Source organism: Hyla sarda, chromosome 2 (assembly GCF_029499605.1).
Source record: "Hyla sarda isolate aHylSar1 chromosome 2, aHylSar1.hap1, whole genome shotgun sequence".
NCBI classification, from domain to species: domain Eukaryota; kingdom Metazoa; phylum Chordata; class Amphibia; order Anura; family Hylidae; genus Hyla; species Hyla sarda.
In genome coordinates, this window is record NC_079190.1 from 217748039 (window position 1) to 217766484 (window position 18446).

An 18446-nucleotide genomic window follows, 5' to 3' on the forward strand; every position below is an offset into this window, starting at 1 on the left:
TACTCAGAACTCCTTTTTTAGAACCTTTTAAGATCAATCCTTCTATTTGGTTTTTAAAAACCTCAGCTGGATCTTCTTTCAATTTTCTATAATATTTTTCTTCACCTATAATTCTCTGAGTTTCTTCCAAATAATAATCCTTTGATAAAATCACTATCCCCCCCCCCCCTTATCTGCCTTCTTTATTATAATCTCTTTGTTTTCCTTCAATGATCTTAACGCCATTCTCTCTCTCATAGTTAAATTCAGAGAACAGCATGATTTATTGCTGGGGGAAGGATAGTTTGAAAGAAAAGACATGTACAGTTACAACAACAAAGCATGCACACACATAGTAAGAACAATTGGCTGGCAGCCATTACACAGAGCTGTATTGACTGCTGGGAGTTGTAGTCTGGGCCGCTAGCAAGGAAAAATAATATTTAGGGGACAACAGGGGCCACAGGAGCTGGCAAAATCACATGGATAACTACAGGGGACACAGAACAGGTATTGTGGTGGCTTTGGGGCATTTTTATTTTTCTTACCTTCCCCGGAGCACCCCTTTAATTGTCATTTTAACCTGTGTGTGTCACCTTGTTTGTCTGTAAAGCCAAACATTCAAGGGTATGTAAACTTTTGATCAGGGCCATTTGGGTGATTTATCATTATGATTTAAAAAGGAGCCAAGAAACTATGTGATAATAAATGGCTCCATATAAATAAATATCATATCCTTAAAGGGTAGCTCCCACCATCCTATACATTTTTTTTCTGTCCCTGCCTATTTCCCATCTCTCTCTAACCCCCTCCCTGCTTTTCATTTTTTTTTTTACTATATTAAAAAAGGTCTTTTTGTCTGCCTGGTAGTGTGCTCACTACCAGGCAGACTTTCCCAGCAGGCAGACGTCACTGATGCCTGCTGGGGCTGACACTTCCACCCTTAGTTCACTATACAGGGTGCCTCCAGCATTTTCACCACTACAACTCCCAGCTTTCCCTGACATCTATTGGCTGTCAGGGCATGCTGAGAGTTGTAGTGGGGAAACAGCTGGAGGCACCCTGTGTTGAAAACAATAAGTTAGGGACATGGGCGCAGCGCTTCGCTACCCCGTTCCCTTCAGCGCTAAGCCACCCCAGCGTGTTGAAACCCCAAGCCCCGCTCTCCCCGCAACCCCTGTGTTGAAACCCCGATCCCCACAACCCCCGTGTTGAAACCCCAAGCCCCGCTCTCCCCGCAACCCCCGTGTTGAAACCCTGATCCCCATACGTACAAACTGCAGAGTCCAGCAGCATCAGCAGCGTGGTGCGGGAGGAGTGGCCGGCGTCTGAGGCAAGGGAGCCAATGCGCTCGCTCCCTGCCTGTCTGATTGACAGGCAGGGAGCGAGCGCAGGCTGAATGAATTAGGACCGATGCCCGGCGGGCATCAGTCCGAATTCAGGCATGACGTCACGCCAGCCTACAACCGGCCACTAGGAGGGAGACCCCTAGTGGCCGGTTTTCAAACGTTACTTTAAACATTTTAATTTTAAAAAAAATTATGAAACTATATTCAAGATATGTTGTAGTACATATGTACTACAACATATTAAAAAAAAAAGTTGATGACAGTGCCCTTTTAAGTTTTTTATTTTTTTATTTTTGCATGATCAGTCATATTTTTTAAATCGGTTCCAGAATTCAAAATTTCTGCCAGGGTATGCAAACTTTTGAGCACAATTTTACAACAGCATAAATAAAAAAAATGTAATCAGGATTACATAACTATCATTTATCCCCCATGCATCCTTTTTTTTCCCTTCCAGATATCCTAGATAGGGAAAGTAAGAAATTCAGTTGGTCATTATAGGATCTATAATATTGAGAACCTGTTTTAGGGCACTATAAAGTGCACATTTCATATCTAAAATGTATCATAGAAGTCAATGGTAAAAGAAAAGTTGGTTAAAAGATCAGCAGAACTGTAAAGGTTCATTTCGGTTGGAAATAAAAAAAATATTAACAGGGTCAGATTATTTCCACATCGTCGTAATCATTTTCATCCGCAAGCACTTCTACATATTCCCAGTCTTTAGTATAATCTGTAAATAAAAAATTATTTGTAGATCACATAAAAAGTAAACATACACATGAAGCGTCAGCCTATAGTGCTCCATAGAGTAATCACACCTGCAGCTTCCAGAGCACAAAGGTAATAATGCTGTTTCTAATGAGGAACTCCTATAAGACCATCATTTAGCCCCCCAAAAGGTGTATATAACACCAAAATATTAATTAATACATGTTTTTTTTAACAATGACAGTAGTAAAGTGAATCAATTCATTGAGTTATAAACAATACTCACATTCCACAAGAAAATGAATGCTAAATGCATATAGTTTGTACTATATTGATAAACATACAGTGAAACCTCTTCAAAAGACCACCTCTTGGAGAAAAGCACAATTTTCAGTCTACTATACACTAATGAATTGTGGACGTTTTCTCTGAGAAGACCATCCCACAGAAGACTACATTACAATGCAATTTTGGGTGGTCTTTTCAATAAAGTTTTACTGTATATTTTATTTAAACAGCTAAAATTCTAATAACATGTCAAGTATATTGCACACAGAGAGAAAAAAAGTATAGACAATACAGGGATGAGTGTTCAAGCTGCTATGGCCTTCTCCTGAGACCCCAACGTACGTTTCACCCCTTTTGCTTTTTTAGGGAATGCCGATTTGGAAGTGCTGTCCAGGATCTTCAGTATATTACAAATGAGGTACAAATCTAATGCACCTGGTTGTCATAATGAGCAAAAAAAATGGGAATGTAATAAAGATGACCACAAACCCATGGTTGGAGAAAGGGGAGGGGAAGGATTATATGCAACTAGGCACCATTACCATGGAGTCAAAATCTCTGCTGATGAAATGTACAAAAATGACCAATGAATAGTCTACTGACAAAGCCAACCAATCACTGACTACAAATATAAAGAACGCGGAGGAGTCAGTGAGGAGTTGGGGATCTAAAATAGTGGCCATAGCAGCATCCTTGGACACTCATCCTTGTGGTATAGTGTTGTCTATACTAAAAGCCCCTTTAAAAGAAGACATGCCAACTTGACAAAAATAAGTCATTACAGATATAATTGAACTCACTTTCTGTATCTGTGTTTATATAATTCATGTCTGTGCTGAGACCAACGGAATCATAAGATGCATAAGAATATCTGTCATGTTTGTCGGGTACACGTAAATCAGATTTGTAACCTTTATTTTTAGAATCTGTGAAAACAAAAATAAATATAAAGATAGATTTTAAAGAGAATGTGTCACCTAGTTTTTTTTTATCCTGATAAGAAACAGATTCAGTGGTCCCTCAAGTTACAATATTAAATGGTTCTGGGAGGACCATTGTATGTTGAAACCATCATATGTTGAGACCATTACTCTATGGAAACCTGGTAATTGGTTCTGAAGCCACCAAAATGTCATCCAAAAATTGGAAAAAGTGAGGATTAAAGAAAAATAATTAGATAACTAATATAGATAAAGCAAGTCCTTACATATAAAAGTAAGAAAGAGCTGCCGGGAGCTGTAAATCACTGTCTAGTTAAGTGTTTCCCAACCAGGGTGCCTCCAGCTGTGGCAAAACTACAACTCCCAGCATGCCAGTTTTGCCACAGCTGGAGGCACCCTCTTTGGGAAACACTGGTCTATGTAGAGGACAGAAGCTTCTTCAGGGTCCTGTAAAGAACACGCAATGTCCTAAAAAAAGGAAAAAGGAGCCACCCTCACTTGATGTCCAAAGGAGCAGCTAACCCAGGCACAGGTAACGAGTACAGAACATGTAACACCTCCCTGTACTGTAGGGGGCGCTACCAGACACCAGTCACTGCATGCACTTTAGGAATACACGGGTTTTACCAGTGAAATATCCATTCTGATTGGTCAGTTCTTCTAGCCATTGACACGTTTCACAGATTCCATTAGCATTGTATGTTACAATGGTCCAGAAAAGACCATTGTATGTTGAAACTATTGTATGTTGAGGCCATTGTAAGTTGAGGGATCACTGTATATGTTGTTTTTTCTAATCTGTTTCTATTTTCTGATTGCAATTCTTTTCTTTTTCTTGCCTGAGCTGTTTTTTAACAGCGCTTAGTAATATGCAAGAGGGATTTTATTTGTTTGCCTCAGTCTCTGTCACTAGAAGCACTGATCTTATAGCACTTACAGATCTGATATGTGATAGGCAGAGCCAGATGTGCTGTTTTTCAAAATGCTGAAAACAATGTTACTGTCCAAAAAAGATTTATTAAAGGGGTGCTCCAAAGGATAGGGATAAGATGCCTGATCGTGGGGGTCCCGCCGCTGGGGACCCCCGTGATCTTGCACGCAGCACCCCGTTAGAATCAGTTCCCGGAGCATGTTCGCTCCGGGTCTGATTACTGGCGATCACGGTGGCCGGGGCATTGTGATGTCACAGCCCCGCCCCTGTGTGACATCACGCTCAGCCCCCTCAATGCAAGCCTATGGGAGGGGGCGTGACAGCTGGATAGGGGATAAGATGTCTTAGCGCCAGAGTACCCCTTTAATTGCAACAGAGAATATGTGGTTTACAGCATATTCTGCTCATGCTGTTACATCATTTATGATTGCAGTACAGCTTAGAAATGTGAGTAGTATCAAAGGAGCATGTCTATGACATTAAAAGAAAAGGTACTAACATATCAGAAGCTGCAAGTAACTTTATAGATGTACACCATGTCAATAAGGCATTCTTATTCTTTTCATGGCATAAAGGTGGTGTCTAGAATAACTAGGGGTAGAGACAGAGATCCGTACTTTTGCAATAAAGAGGCTTACTGGATCCAGATTTCAGATTTATATTGTATATCTATTTTTGTTGTACTTGGATATTTGTCTGTTTTGCATATGTGGTTTTTCTATCTATGAGCTATGATGACTCTGCGCCTACTCATCTGTTTTATAATGAAGGGTATTAGGTGGGCATGGGCTTATGGATCTGTGTCACTTCCAGGGTATTTCAAAGCGCTCATTGCTGGAGAGGTGACAACTATACAACACAAATGAAAGGGTGCTACTGGACTTTTAATATTTACTTAAAACGATATGCCAGCTTAATAAGCATCAATTATTACAGTGATCATATCTGTACAACTCACTTTCTGTATTTATGTAATCAAAGTCTGCACTGTGTAAAACAGAGTCATAGGATGCAGAGGAATATTTGTAATTTTTGTTGGGTACTTGTAAATGGTATTTGTGGCCATTATATTCAGAATCTGTGGAAAAAAAGAAACACATATTAAGATTAATGTTAAAGCATATCTGTCAATTCAGGTAACTTTTCAGGAGCACCTGTCATGTATGTGTACATGAGGAGTAGCACTATTTCTACCAGTACTATAACTTCTGTATTGCATTTTTCAACAGTTTACAATTCTGCAGGCTAAATCTCTAATATTCAATTGTCATTAGGTTAGTGAGTGTAGCCTTGCCCCGATGTCTCCCATACACTTCACACACAGAAGAGGGGATCCTGCTCTCCCTTGTCTCCATACACACCCTAGAAAGGAGCAGCATCATAAAGGGCATTATAGAACAGTAGTGAACAGTCTACACTGGGGTGAGTTCTAATACTTCTTACATTTAGCTTTTTTTTTTTTTACCTTCATCTGCATCTCTCTGTCTGCTCATCTCCATGAACTTACTTCTCCTCCCATATCACTCTTCGCCCCTTCCTTTTCCAAAGACATGTAATCTCTTAGTGAGCTGCTAGTTAGTCCTCTAAACAAAGGTGAATTTAAATTAAATGGGAGGGGAGGTGTGGTGCACCAGTAGCTGTCCTGTGGCTTTGGACTGCTTCAGGCAGCTTGGCAGCACAAGGTGTTGCTGTTATACTAAATATGGTTAAACTTATATTCTATTTAAAAGTAATATATTTTTCTAAATCAATTATATTATCGTTATATTTATATATGTTTTCTCTGTTACTGTACCCTTAAATGAGAGCAGTGAACATCATGTGACCCTGCCTGCCAATGGGAACCCCCAAAGTCTCCCCTCTATAGTGTAGTGGGGGGTGGAGTTGTTGAGAACAGAGTAAGCTGAGCTACAGTGTGGTACAGGTGTGTGTGTCGTGTGCTCTGAGGAGAGGCCTAGTTCAAATCAACTGGTCATCCTGCAAGGATTACTCGCACGTTGGAAGTTCATGCCCCTGCGGAGAAGGCTTCTGTTTGGTGTAAGCACCACAAGTTTCAGCAAGGCAACAGGGCTCCCAAGGGGTTACGCTGCACTTTCTGACCTAAAGCCAGCTGTATGTGTATAACCATCTGCACCCAGCTCAGTAAGGACAGTTATCCGTAACCTGATGTCGGTGTAATCATCTACTCCCACGTGTCTGGCCCAGGAGAAGCTTCCACTAACACTATCCCGTGAAACCACAGGAGCTTGTAAAGAGCAGATAGAAGCATTTTCCTCTAATATAATTTCCCTCTAATATTAATTACAATGCTTATTACATTGGCTAGTATACCGTATTTATCGGGGTATACCACGCACCAGCCTATAACACGCACCCTCATTTTACCAAGGATATTTGGGTAAAAAAAGTTTTTTACCCAAATATCCATGGTAAAATGAGGGTGCGTGTGTGCGCGTGTATACCCCGATACACCCCCAGGAAAGGCAGGGGGAGAGAGGCCGTCGCTGCCCGCTTCTCTCCCCTTGCCTTTCCTGGGGTCTAGAGCCCTGCTAACGGCCCTTCTCTCCCCCTGGCTATCGGCGCCGCTGCCCGTTCTGTCCCCCTGACTATCGGTGCCGGCGCCCCATTGGCGGCGCCGATAGCCAGGGGGAGAGAAGCGGCGCCGACAGCCAGGGGGAGAGAAGGGGCAGCGGCACCCATTGCCGGCGCCGCTGCCTCGTTGCCTCCCCCCATCCCCAGTTGCATAATTACCTGTTGCCGGGGTCGGGTCCGCGCTGCTTCAGGCCTCCGGTGTGCGTCCCCTGCGTCGTTGCTATACACTGCACGGCGCGGCGCACTGACGTCATGCGCCGAGCCGTGCAGCGCATAGCAACGACGCAGGGGACGCACACCTGAGGCCTGAAGCAGCGCGGACCCGGCAATGGGGCGCCGACACCGATAGCCAGGGGGAGAGAAGGGCCGGCAGCAGGGCTCTAGACCCCAGGGCAGGCAGGGGCAGAGAAGCCGGCAGCGCTGGCTGTCTCCGCACCTGCAAAGCCGCTGCAATTCATTGATTTAAAGCGCCCGCTTTAAATAATTGAACTGCAGCGGCTTATCGGCGTATAACACGCACATAGACTTTAGGCTAAAAATTTTAGCCTAAAAAGTGCGTGTTATACGCCGATAAATACGGTAATTGATTTATGTAGAGTTTGTTAAACTAATCGTGACCATCACTGGCTGACCCTGCGTCATAGCGGGGTGGTCCCAGCGGCCATCAACGGCCAGGACCCATCTCTAGTGCCGGACATCACTGATCGCTGGAGTTTGTTGTTCGTCGGCATTAACCCCTTAAAATGTCAATCAAAGTTGAAAAAAATTTAAGTAAACTGTTCCCGGCAGCTCAGTCTGACTGTTCGGGACTGCTGAGAGGACAGAGGGAGGTCCCTACCTGCTTCCTCGCTGTCTAATCGGTGATCTGCTGCTCCATACCTGCTCAACAGACTGGAGCAGCAGAGCGCCAATAACACTGATCAATGCTGCGCTATGGCATAGCATTGAACAGTGTATGCAATCAGAAGATTGCATGTAATGGTCCCCTATGGGGACAAAAAAATGGTGTAGAAAAAAGTTTTAAAAAAAGGTAATAAATGGGAATTAGCCGCTTCCATACTAAAAGTTTAAATCATCCCCCCCCCTTTTCCAAAATAAAAAATATGTAAACATAATAAAAATAAGCATATGTGGTATCGCCGAACTATAAAAATATAATGTTAATTAAACCGTATGGTCAATGGCTTATACAAAATTGCGTATTTTTGGTCATTTTGTATACCCTAAAATAATAATAAAAAATGATCAAAAAGTCCCATCAAAAATTGTACCAATAAAACTTCAGATCACAGAGCAAAAAAGGAGCCCTCATACATCCCCATATGCGCAAAAAGAAAAAAATTATAGGGGTCAGAAGATGACAATTTTAAACAAACTAATTTTGGTGCAAATAGTTATAATTTTTTTAAAGTAGTAAAATAAAATAAAACTTATATAAATTAGGTATCCTTGCGACCATATGGACCTACAGAATACAGATAAGGTGTCAGTTTTACCTAAAAAGTGCACTGCGTAGAATCGGAAGCCCCCAAAAGTTACAAAATGGCAGTTGTTTTTTTTTTTCAATTTTGTCCCACAAATAATTTTTTTTCTGGTTTTGCTGTAGATTTTGTGGTGAAAGGATTGATGGAATTACAATGTAAAATTGGTGGTGCACAAAACAAGCCCTCATATGTGTCTGTAGGTGGAAAATTGAAAGTGCTATGATTTTTATAAGGTGAGGAGGGAAAAATGAAAGTACAAAAATGAGAAAACCCGTGGTCCTTAACCCCTTAAGGACTCAGCCCATTTGGGCCTCAATTTTATTTTTACGTTTTTGTTTTTTCCTCCTCGCCTTAAAAAAATCATAACTCTTTTATATTTTCCTCTACAGACTAGTATGAGGGCTTGTTTTTTGCGCGACCAGTTGTCCATTGTAATGCCATCACTGACTTTTCCATAAAATGTATGGCGCAACCAAAAAAATATTATTTGTGTGGGGAAATTAAAAAGAAAACCGCAATTTTGCAAATTTTGGAAGGTTTCGTTTTCACTCCGTACAATTTACAGTAAAAATGACATGTGTTCTTTTTTCTTTGGGTCAATACGATTAAAATGATACCCATCATAATATACTTTTCTATTACTGTTGCACTTAAAAAAAATCGCAAACTGTTTAACCAAAATAGTACGTTTAAAATCCCCCTAATTTGAAGACCTATAACTTTTTCATTTTTCCGTGAAAGCGGCGGTATGAAGGCTAATTTTTTGCGCCATGATCTGTACTTTTTATTGATACCATATTTGCTTATATAAAACTTTTAATACTTTTTTAATAATTTTTTTTGAGAATAAAATGTTATAAAAAAAAGCAGCTATTTTGGACTTTTTTTTTTAACGTTCACGCCGTTCACCGTAAGGCATCATTAACATTTTATTTTAATAGTTGGGATATTTACGCACGCGGCGATATCAAATATGTATATAAAATATATTTTTTTACACTTTTTGGGGGTGAAATAGGGAAAATGGGACAATTTACGTTTTTATTGGGGGAGGGGGGTTTTCACATTTTTTTTACTTTTATATTTTTCTTTTTTTACTTTTATTTTTACACTTTAATAGTCCCCATAGGGGACTATTTATGGCAATAATTCGATTGCTAATACTGTTCAGTGCTATGCATAGGACATAGCATTGATCAGTATTATCGGTCATCTTCTGCTCTGGTCTGCTCGACCTCAGACCAGAGCAGAAGACCCCGGGAAACGGCCGGAGCAAAGTGAAGGGGACCTCCGGCCGCCATGCTGGATGATCGGACAATGAACGGCAATGCTGCTGGATGAGCGGCAATGCTGCGGGCAATTCGTTCATCCATTCCAAGTATCGCAATGCTGCAGATGCCGTGATCTGTATTGATCCGCGATCGCGGATGTCCACCATTACAGATGGGTCCCTGGCTGCTATCAGCAGCCGGGACCTGCCGCGAGCATCGGAGTGATGCTCGCGGTTATGCATAGGACGTAAAATACCAGCTCACCAGGACGTACATTTACGCCCTGCGTCGTTAAGGGGATAAAAGGGGTGCTCCACTTGGATACTTTTTTTTTATTAACTGGTGCCAGAAAGTTAAACAGATTTGTAAATTACTTCTATTAAAAAATCTTAATCCTTCCAGTACTTATAAGCTGCTATATGCTCCACAGTAAGTTCTTTTCTTTTTGAATTTCCTTTCTGTCTGACCATAGTGCTCTTTGATGACACCTCTGTCCATTTTAGGAACTGTCCAGAGCAGGATAGGTTTGCTATGAGGATTTACTCCTACTCTGGACAGTTCCTAAAATGGACAGAGGAGTCAGCAGAGAGCACTGTGGTCAGACAGAAAGGAAATTCAAAAAGAAAAGAACTTCCTTTGGAGCATATAGCAGCTGATAAGTACTGGAAGGATTAAGTTTTTTTTTTAAATAGAAGTAATTTACAAATCTGTTTAACTTTGTGGCAACAGTTGATTTAAAAAAAAAATTTTTCCAGAGGAGTACCCCTTTAACTGTTTGTTTCATTCTGTACTGTTAAAATATTCTAATAAAGGAAGGTTATATTAATAAACAAAATTTATCATCCGCCTTGAGCATGTATGATAAATTTTGTACAACAGCGCAAAATATAAACCAGTAGAAACAGGGTAAAAAAAAAGTTACATTTGTTTAACTTTCTGGCACCAATTTATAAAAAAAATAAAAAAATTGTTTTCCAGTGGAGTACCCCTTTAAAGGGGTACTCAGATGCCCCCAGCGTTATGAACATTTTGTTCAGAACGCTTGGAGCGGGTGGCCATGATTGCGACATCACGGCCATGCTACCTCCATTCATGTCTATGGGAGGGGGCGTGTCGGCCCCTCATAGACATGGACCACTGCCGCCGAAACTTGCCGTTTGTTTAGAACCCTGGGTGCTGCGGGAGATCGCGGGGGTCCCAGTGGCTGGACCCCCACAATCAGACATCTGATCCCCTATCCTTTGGATAGGGGATAAGATGTTTAGCAGCGGAGTAACCCTTTAAGGTTACTAGCAAATGTTCTACTGTAATCATAATAACAGAATACTCACTTATGCCTTTTTGCTGAAAAGTTACTTTCTCTTTTTTCACGGTAGCATACAAAGCAGTGGCATCTGAGGACACAAACAGAATTTACATGAATTTGCAATCCATGTATGATGTCTCCAGTATCTGGAAATGCAGAGAAACATTCCTATGACAAAAGTGCATCAGGTGTTTAGGATCCCGCGTTCATTAATTGTGCATGCCGAACAGGGGAATGAAACAAGATGTGTTCCCCTGTCTAGCACCCATGCGGCATGTTTCATAGTCTGGTGTTCAACTCGAGATGTCAGATGAATGTGAACTGTCACATGTAACATTTGAATGGATAAAGTGTTATGCTATGAGAAGAAAACCCCTGCCTATATGTTAAAATTAAATTGTTTTAAATAAAAGACTTTACTTATACCTTACTGCGCCTGCGCCTTGTTATAGTTAAATAAAAATTACCATTATTTTCTTGATGTAGTCTGGAAATATTTCCATACTAATATATATTCACGCTGCTTTAAAGGGGTACTCTGCTGGAAAACATTTTTTTTAAATCAACTGGTTCCAGAAAGTTAAACAGATTTGTAAACTACTTCTATTAAAAAAAAAGTCTTAATCCTTCCAGTACTTATCAGCTGCTATATGCTCCACAGGAAGTTTTCTTTTCTTTTTGAATGTCCTTTCTGTCTGCCCACAGTGCTCTCCGCAGACACCTCTGTCCTTTTTAGGAACTGTCCAGAGTAGGAGCAAATCCTCATAGCAAACCTATCCTGCTCTGGACAGTTCCTGATACAGACAGAGGTGTCAGCAGAGAGCTCTGAGGTCAGACAGAAAATAAATTCAAAAAGAAAAGAACTTCCTGCGGAGCATATAGCAGCTGATAAGTACTGGAAGTATTAAGATTTTTTTTAATAGAAGTCATTTACAAATCTGTTTAACTTTGTGGCACCAGTTGATTTAAAAAAAAAATATATGTTTTCCAGCGGAGTACCCCTGTAACTGTTTCTGTTTCATTCTGTACTGTTAAAATATTCTAATAAAAGAAGGTTATATTAATAAACAAAATTTATCATTTGCCTTGAGCATGTATGATAAATTTTGTACAACAGCGCAAAATATAAACCAGTAGAAACAGGGTAAAAAAAAGCCCACCACACTCCAACAATGGTAAATGCCCCCAATGCTTCCGACCTTTTTCTTTTTTATGTACAGATTTTTAAACTAAAATGAATCATGAGGCATTTTTGGCATAAAAGGAATTCATGTGACAATATACTTACCATGCTTATAGTTGGTTGCTTCTGGCAATATAATTGTTGGTGAAGCTGATGAATGATAAAAGAGGTCACTAAAAATAGATAACAATTAAACATTAGATAGATAGATAGATAGATAGATACAGCAAGCAATGAGAAGATCAGCACATCAAATTTCAGGAGTAAGGTAGTGCTCGCAGTCCAGATGGCCCTGGTCAGAGGCCCAAATGCAGATTCAAGAACAAAGGCGGCTGAAACATGCAGCTGCCCATGCAACCTTTTTCAAGCATGCATGAAATAGGCTACATGGGCAGCTGAAAAGTTACATGTTTTATTTGAAAATGAAATAAATCCACCTGCTTTTTTGCAGCCACCTTTGTTCTTGAATTTCGATAGATAGATCAATCGATACATAGATACATAGATGAATGCAAGGCTCCACCTCCATGAGGCAATATAAGCACTTTGCCTTATATGGTGCTCTACCCTGACTACAAGGGTAGCAAAATAGACTCTAACTCTACACAGCTCTGCATATATCTGTGTCCTCATATCTCGTCCTTATATCCCATCCTCAGGTCGGGAGTTGTGATGAAGATATTGTGAACTGAAAATAGAAGGAGACGTGACTTTGTTGGAGTGGGTGTGATTTGCAAGCCAGGCCGATGCACAAAAAGGGTATAAAATGGAAGGGGTGTGGCTTAAAGGGTAGGCATGGCTTAGCAAGATGGGGTGTGGCATGCATGGAGGGTGTGGCTTGCAAGCTGGACAGATGCATTCACCAGGAGATGCAAAGCGGAGCTTGTGGAGTATGGTACCGGAAGTCCTATATACTTGCATGGGACTTGAAACAAAAACCCCATCATTCACATAACAGGGTAGGTTACGGTTAATTTAAAGGAAATCTGCAGCAAAAGACAACTTATCCCATATCCGCAGGGGGGGGGGGTCCGACCACTGGGACCTCGTGATCTCCTGCATGGGGCCACGGTTTTGTCAATGGGTAGCAAAAACAGCTGCGTATTTTGGTACCCATTGACTTCAATGAGAAGAAAATATGCAGGAACAAAATAAGGTCACATCATATCCCTCATATGGAAAAACAAAAAAGTTATGGGGGTCAGAAGAGGACAATTTTAAACATACTCATTTTGCAAAAAAAAGTTTGAGTCTTTTTTTTAAGCAGTACAATAATGGAAAAGCATGTAAAGATGTTTATCATTTAAGTCATATTGACTCACAGAATAAAAACAACTTGTCAGGTTTACCATAAAGTGTACTGCGCAGAACCCCCAAAAGTTGCAAAATTGCCGGTTTATTATCAATTTCCTACCATAAATAATAATTTTTTTGTTGCACAGTAGATTTTATGATAAAATTTCATTACAGAGAAAAATTGGTGCCGTAAAAAACAAGCCCTCACATGGGTCTGTAGCTAAAAAAAAAATCAAAGCGTTATGGCTCTTTGAAGGCGAGGGGAAAAAAACTAAATACAGAAATTAAAATTTCCTGTCCTCAAGGTCAAAATGGGTTAATGGGTTAATTTGTTTGGTTGTAATGTGTACATGCCCATGACGTGATAAATATAGTGCTAGTACACATTTTTTTTTTTTTAGATTACACTTTAGTACACCACTTTGTATGGTTCCTTCCTTCTGTGCTACATTTTGTGCAACCTTTTTACCTTGCTGTGCCAAAATTATAAATGCTGTCCACAGCCAGTTGTTTAAGCCAGATGTGGGTTGGTAGATTTGTGACAAATTTAGGGCATTGCACATGATAAATTCATGACCACCGTAAAAATTAGACTATGGCATAGTTACACAATTTTTGAAGAAAATCACAAGAACAGGGTAAAATAGTAGTGTCCAGTGGCAGCAGAACTTCAGAAGTGTGAATGGGAGTGAGGAATCCCACTGAAGTCTATTGAGCTTTAAAGGGGTATTCCAGGCCAAAACTTTTTTTTATATATCAACTGGCTCCAGAAAGTTAAACAGATTTGTAAATTACTTCTATTAAAAAATCTTAATCCTTCCAATAGTTATTAGCTTCTGAAGTTGAGTTGTTCTTTTCTGTCTAACTGCTCTCTGATGACTCACGTCACGTGACATCATCATTGAGCAGTTAGAAGCTAATAACAGAAGCTAATAACTATTGGAAGGATTAAGATTTTTTAATTGAAGTAATTTACAAATCTGTTTAACTTTCCAGATCCAGTTGATATATATAAAAAAAAGGTTTTGCCTGGAATACCCCTTTAATTTGAGATGCGGAATCTGTGTGGAATTTCGCATGCGGAAATTCTGCCATGTGAATAGACCCTATGTCATGAGATAAAACCTTTTGAGCAATGTGGATTAAAGGGGAACTTCGGTGGAAATAAGTAGAAAACAAATGTTTTCAAATTAACTGGTGTCTGAAAGTTAAACAGATTTGTAAATTACTTCTATTAACCCCTTGACAACACAGGACGTAATTGTATGTCCTGGTGAGGTGGTACTTAACGCACCAGGACGTACATTTACGTCCTATACATAACCACGAGCATCGGAGCGATGCTCGGGTCATGCGCGGCAGGTCCCGGTTGATGATAGCGATTGCACGGATGTCCGCCATTAACCCCTCAGATGCCGTGATCAATACAGATCACGGCATCTGCGGCCAAGCGGTCACTAAAATGGATGATCGGATCGCCCGCATCGCTGCCGCGGCGATCCGGTCATCCAGAACGGCAGACGGAGGTACCCTTTCCTGCCTCCACTGCCTTCCACAGGTCTTCTGCTCTGGTCTGAGATCGAGCAGACCAGAGCAGAAGATGATGGATAATACTGTTCAGTGCTATGCATAGGGCATCGAATGATTGCTATCAATAGTCCCCAATGGGAACTATTAAAGTGTAAAAATAAAAGTAAAAAAAGTAAAAAATTTAAGTAAAAAAATATTAAAAAATCCGCCCCCCCAATAAAAATTTTAATTGTCAATTTTTCCCCATTTTACCCCCCAAAAATGTAAAAAAGTTATAGGTCAGCAAAATAGAGGAATTTTAACTCACTAATTTGGTTAAAAAGTTTTCGATTTTTTTTTAAGCGGTGTAATAATAGAAAAGTATGTAATCATGGGTATAATTTTAATCATATTGAACCACAGAATAAAGAAAACAGGTGTATTTTACCATAAAGTGTACAGCATGAAAACAAAACCTTCCAAAATTTGCTAAATTGCGGTTTTCTCATCAATTTCCCCACACAAATAGTAATTTTTTTGTTGCGCCCTACATTTTATGGTAAAGTGAGTGATGTCATTACAAAGGACAACTGGTCGTGCAAAAAAAAAGCCCTAATACTAACCTGTGGATGAAAATATAAAAGAGTTATGATTTTTAGAAGGCAAGGAGGAAAGAAACGAAAAAGTAAAAATTTAATTGGGTTTTCCAACCAGTGTGCCTCCAGCTGTTGCAAAACTACAACTCCCAGCATGCACGGTCTGTCAGTACATGCTGGGAGTTGTAGTTTTGAAACAGGTGGAGGGTACATTCACACGGCGGATTTACAGTAAGTTTCCTGCTTCAAGTATGAGCTGCGGCAAATTTTTCGCCGCAGCTCAAATTCCTAGCGGGAAACTCACCGTAACCTGCCAGTGTGAATGTACCCTAAAAACACTACACTATACTAACACCTAATAAAGAGTAAAACACTACATATACACCCCCTTACACTGTCCCCCCCCAATAAAAATGAAAAACGTATTGTACGGCAGTGTTTCCAAAACGGAGCCTCCAGCTGTTGCAAAACAACAACTCCCAGCATTTCCGGACAGCCACTGACTGTCCAGGCATGCTGGGAGTTTAGCAACAGCTGGAGGCACCCTGTTTGGGAATCACTGGCGTAGAATACCCCTATGTCCACCCCTATGCAATCCCTAATTTAGTCCTCAAATGCGTATGGCGCTCTCTCAATTCGGAGCCCTGTCGTATTTCAAGGAAACAGTTTAGGGCCACACATGTGGTATTTCCGTACTCGAGAGATATTGCACTACAAATTTTGGGGGGCTTTTTCTCCTTTTACCCCTTATGAAAAGGAAAAGTTGGGGTCTACACCAGCCTGTTAGTGTAAAAAAAAAAATTTTTTACACTAACATGCTAGTGTTGCCCTTTACTTTTTATTTTCACAAGAGGTAAAAGGAAAAAAAGACCCCCATTTTGTAACACAATTTCTCCTGAGTACGGAGATACCCCATATGTAGGCATAAAATGCTCTGCGGGCGCATAACAAGGCTCAGGAGTGAGAGCGCACTATGTACATTTGAGGCCTAAATTGGTGATTTGCACAGGGGTGGCTGATTTTACAGCGATTCTGACATAAACCCAAAAAAATTAATACCCACATGTGACCCCATTTTGGAAACTACACCCCTCACGTAATGTAATAAGGGGTACAGTGAGCATTTAAGCCCCACAAGTGTGTTACAGATTTTTGGAACAGTGGTCAGTGAAAATGAAAAATGAAATTTTTTTGTTTGCACAGCCCACTGTTCCAAAGATCTGTCAAACGCCAGTAGGGTGTAAATGCTCACTGTACCCCTTATTAGATTCCGTGAGGGGTGTATTTTCCAAAATGGGGTCACATGTGGGGGGGTCCATTGTTCTGGCACCACGGGGGGCTTTGTAAATGCACATGGCCCCCGACTTCCATTCCAAACAAATTATCTCTCTAAAAGCTCAATAGCGCTCCTCTTCTGAGCATTGTAGTTCGCTCGCAGTGCACTTGACATCCAAACATGGGGTATTTCCATACTCAGAAGAAATGGGGTTACAAATTTTGGGGGTCATTTTCTCCTATTACCCCTTGTAAAAAAGTAAAATTTGGGGGAAAAAACAGCATTTTAGTGAAAAAAAATTTTTTTTTCATTTACACATCCGACTTTAACAAAAAGTTGTCAAACACCTGTGGGGTGTTAAGGCTCACTGTACCCCTTGTTACGTTCCTTGAGGGGTGTAGTTTCCATAATAGTGTGCGATGTGGGGGGGTTCTGCTGTCCTGGCACCATAGGGGCTTCCTAAATGGGACATGCCCCCCAAAAACCATGCCCTCTCCTAAATCCCATTGTTGCTCCTTCGCTTCTGAGCCCTCTAGTGCACCCGCCGAACACTTGACATACACATATGAGGTATTTTCTTACTCGAGAGAAATTGGGTTACAAATTTTGAGAGGATTTTTTTCCTTTTACCCCTTGTAAAAATTCAAAAACTGGGTCTACAAGAACATGCGAGTGTAAAAAAGATTTAGAATTTTCTCCTTCACTTTGCTGCTATTCCTGTGAAACACTTACTGAATGTCATTTTGGATACTTTGACGGGTGCAGTTTTTACAATGGGGTCATTTATGGGGTATTTTTAACCAGAAGACCCTTCAAATCCACTTCAAACCTGAACTGGTCCCTGAAAAATTCCGATTTTGAAAATTTAGCGAAAAATTGCTGCTGAACTTTGAAGCCCTCTGATGTTTTCTAAAAGTAAAAACATGTCAACTTTATGATGCAAACATAAAGTAGACATATTGTATATGTGAATCAATATATAATTTATTTGGAATATCCATATTCCTTATAAGCAGAGAGCTTCAAAGTTAGAAAAATGCAAAATTTTCATATTTTTCATGAAATTTTTTAATTTTTCACCAAGAAAGGATGCAAGTATCGACGAAAATTTACCACTATCATAAAGTAGAATATGTCACGAAAAAGCAATCTCGGAATCAAATTTATAAGTAAAAGCATCTCAGAGTTATTAATGCTTAAAGTGACAGGTGTCAGATTTGCAAAAAATGCTCCCGTCCTTAGGGTCATAATGGGCTCCGTCCCCAAGGGGTTAATGAGCTATCAGATGAGGTAAACTTTTTTTTTTAAGTACCAGCGCTGCAGATGTCCTTTAATCATTGTTTCTTGGCATACAACTGCCTGCATCTGATGCTCCTGCTGTTCACGTCAGTTGGAATTTAGCTGTAGAAACCTGGCATTGCCACTATGAAATGAGCAGAGTAGTGGCTTCTGGCTTCATTATAAAATGAAGAGGGGTGGTTGGTGGATTGGGAATATGACTGATTTGTGTGTTGCAAGATGTGGAGGTGTGGTGTAGGTATTTCCTTTAAATGTGTCATGAGAGCAAAAAGAAAGGAAGTATATGCTGTGAAATGTGGAAACATAAATAGGGACGTATGTGCTTCAAAAATGTTAGTTTAGGATGACAGTGGCAAAAATCTACATACAATGTGCTCTGCAGAGATTGAGTCATAGATGTAAGAAGCAATTGTGAAATTGATGGTCACACGGAGG

The 18446-nt window shown here is 40.4% G+C and overlaps 1 protein-coding gene across 7 annotated transcripts in view; it reads right to left on the minus strand.

The window, feature by feature from the left end:
* Positions 1 to 1599: 1599 nt before the first annotated feature.
* LOC130355757 (uncharacterized) overlaps positions 1600 to 18446 on the minus strand; it is a 146650-nt gene continuing 129803 nt past the window's right edge. For all 7 annotated transcript variants that reach the window (XM_056556371.1, XM_056556369.1, XM_056556370.1 and 4 more), the window contains 5 exons: positions 12141 to 12208; positions 10878 to 10940; positions 5158 to 5277; positions 3128 to 3253; positions 1600 to 2061 (listed from right to left, as the gene is read on the minus strand). In XM_056556371.1, coding sequence (XP_056412346.1) covers positions 1988 to 2061; positions 3128 to 3253; positions 5158 to 5277; positions 10878 to 10940; positions 12141 to 12208 — 451 coding nt within the window. In that variant the 3' untranslated portion in view covers positions 1600 to 1987. The remainder of the gene's footprint in view (positions 2062 to 3127; positions 3254 to 5157; positions 5278 to 10877; positions 10941 to 12140; positions 12209 to 18446) is intronic.